This window comes from Apis dorsata, unplaced genomic scaffold, assembly GCF_000469605.1.
Source record: "Apis dorsata unplaced genomic scaffold, Apis dorsata 1.3 scaffold_88, whole genome shotgun sequence".
Lineage (NCBI taxonomy): Eukaryota > Metazoa > Arthropoda > Insecta > Hymenoptera > Apidae > Apis > Apis dorsata.
The window spans coordinates 816767-818323 of record NW_006263386.1 but is presented as its reverse complement, the minus strand read 5'-3'; the positions used below and the strand labels follow the sequence as shown (position 1 = coordinate 818323).

Below are 1557 nucleotides of genomic sequence, written 5' to 3'. Positions count from 1 at the left end.
AAAAAAAAAAAAAAAAAAAAGAAAGAAAAAAATGCGGTGCAAGTTGTCACCGGGAAAGAAACGGTAAGAAGTTCGCCTGCAGCAGCTGTTGCCAACTTTTCACATTTATCATTACGGTGCATCGTACATCTTTACAGTTACATATCGCAGAGGAACAAACTTGCGCATCAAATAATCTTGCCCCGAACGAGCAGCTTTAATTTCCCCCCCTCCAACACGAAAATATGACGAATATCTCGTCCTTAATGAAAAATCTACGGTTTTTTCTCTGTTCACAACATTGAACGTTTTATTTGTCGCTTCTGAACATTAATCTGTGCTATCTCAAATGTTTCTGTTCAGCTCTAAGTAAAAATTAAAACAGTATAATGTTGAACAGATTGTATGGTAGAATGGAATGGAACAAAATTCTTTTCTGTTTATCATTGACTTTTCAATAGAGGATAAAATTTAATAATATTAGTGTTTGCATTGATTTTATAAATTTTCGTTAAATTTGTAATAATTTAATTTTTCTTTGAAACAAAAAATGTTTGAACAATAATTAAACATAGAAGATAAAAATTGGTTCTCTACTAAGAATAAATTTAATATTTAAAATTAAATAATTAATTTACTAATCATATAGTATCAAAATTTAACAATTTTTTTAAAATATATATACTACTATAAATGAAACTAAACTAAAATCATTATTAAACAATTTTAATAAATACTTTTCAATATTAAAACAATTTAAACAATTTAATACGAAAAAATTTTGACAAAATAAAGCTATCATAAAATATCCCATTATAAATTAACATATCCCAATTACTATTTTAAATATTTTCTAAATTTCTTCCAATAGATTAAAATATCTCTAAACATCAAAAATTCCTTCCTCGACCAGGATAGAATAAATCTAGATAAGCATCATCTTAACGACCAAAGATACAAAATCTCATGCATTCTCTCGTTGAAATGCATTGTGCGCTTGGTCAAAACGTAAAAGGCAAAATTATACTGCTAATAAAACGACTAGCCGCAACTCAGACATATATATATGATATATTAAGTAAGTCTGTATATATTAAAACTCATTCATTATCATTTGAAACAAATTTTGTCCAAAAATAGGACTGTTTATTATCGCGCAAAGGCATTAATACGAGATTGTTCTTTTGCCATAGATAGTGGACGATTGGTACCACATGGTGCACACGTCAGTCGTGAAGAGATCAGCGGAACCGCATTTCGGAGTGCAGGGGAGGCTAATAGAAGACCGCAGAGTGCGTCGAGCTGAGCAACAACGCGTAAAATCGAGAACGAAACGGGATCTAATTATTAAACGCGGTCCGTCCAACCTGAGAACCGTTCTCAACGACGAGATGTGGCCTCAGATGTGGTACTTGGTTAGTTGGATTTTAATTTTTATCCGATCTTGCATAAAATCCTGTAATATTGTGTAAATTTGCTGAAACGTTTTCTTTTTTTTTTTTTTTTTTAATGTAAAATGTCTGTTTATTTTTTACGAATCTTTAAAATTGATCATTGGTGTCAGAACAGGGGAAAGGG

General features: G+C 30.6%; 1 protein-coding gene across 6 annotated transcripts in view; it reads left to right on the top strand.

The window, feature by feature from the left end:
* LOC102675086 (furin-like protease 1) overlaps positions 1-1557 on the top strand; it is a 306104-nt gene that overhangs the window by 257337 nt on the left and 47210 nt on the right. For all 6 annotated transcript variants that reach the window (XM_031508500.1, XM_031508496.1, XM_031508501.1 and 3 more), the window contains one exon: positions 1173-1394. In XM_031508500.1, coding sequence (XP_031364360.1) covers positions 1173-1394 — 222 coding nt within the window. The remainder of the gene's footprint in view (positions 1-1172; positions 1395-1557) is intronic.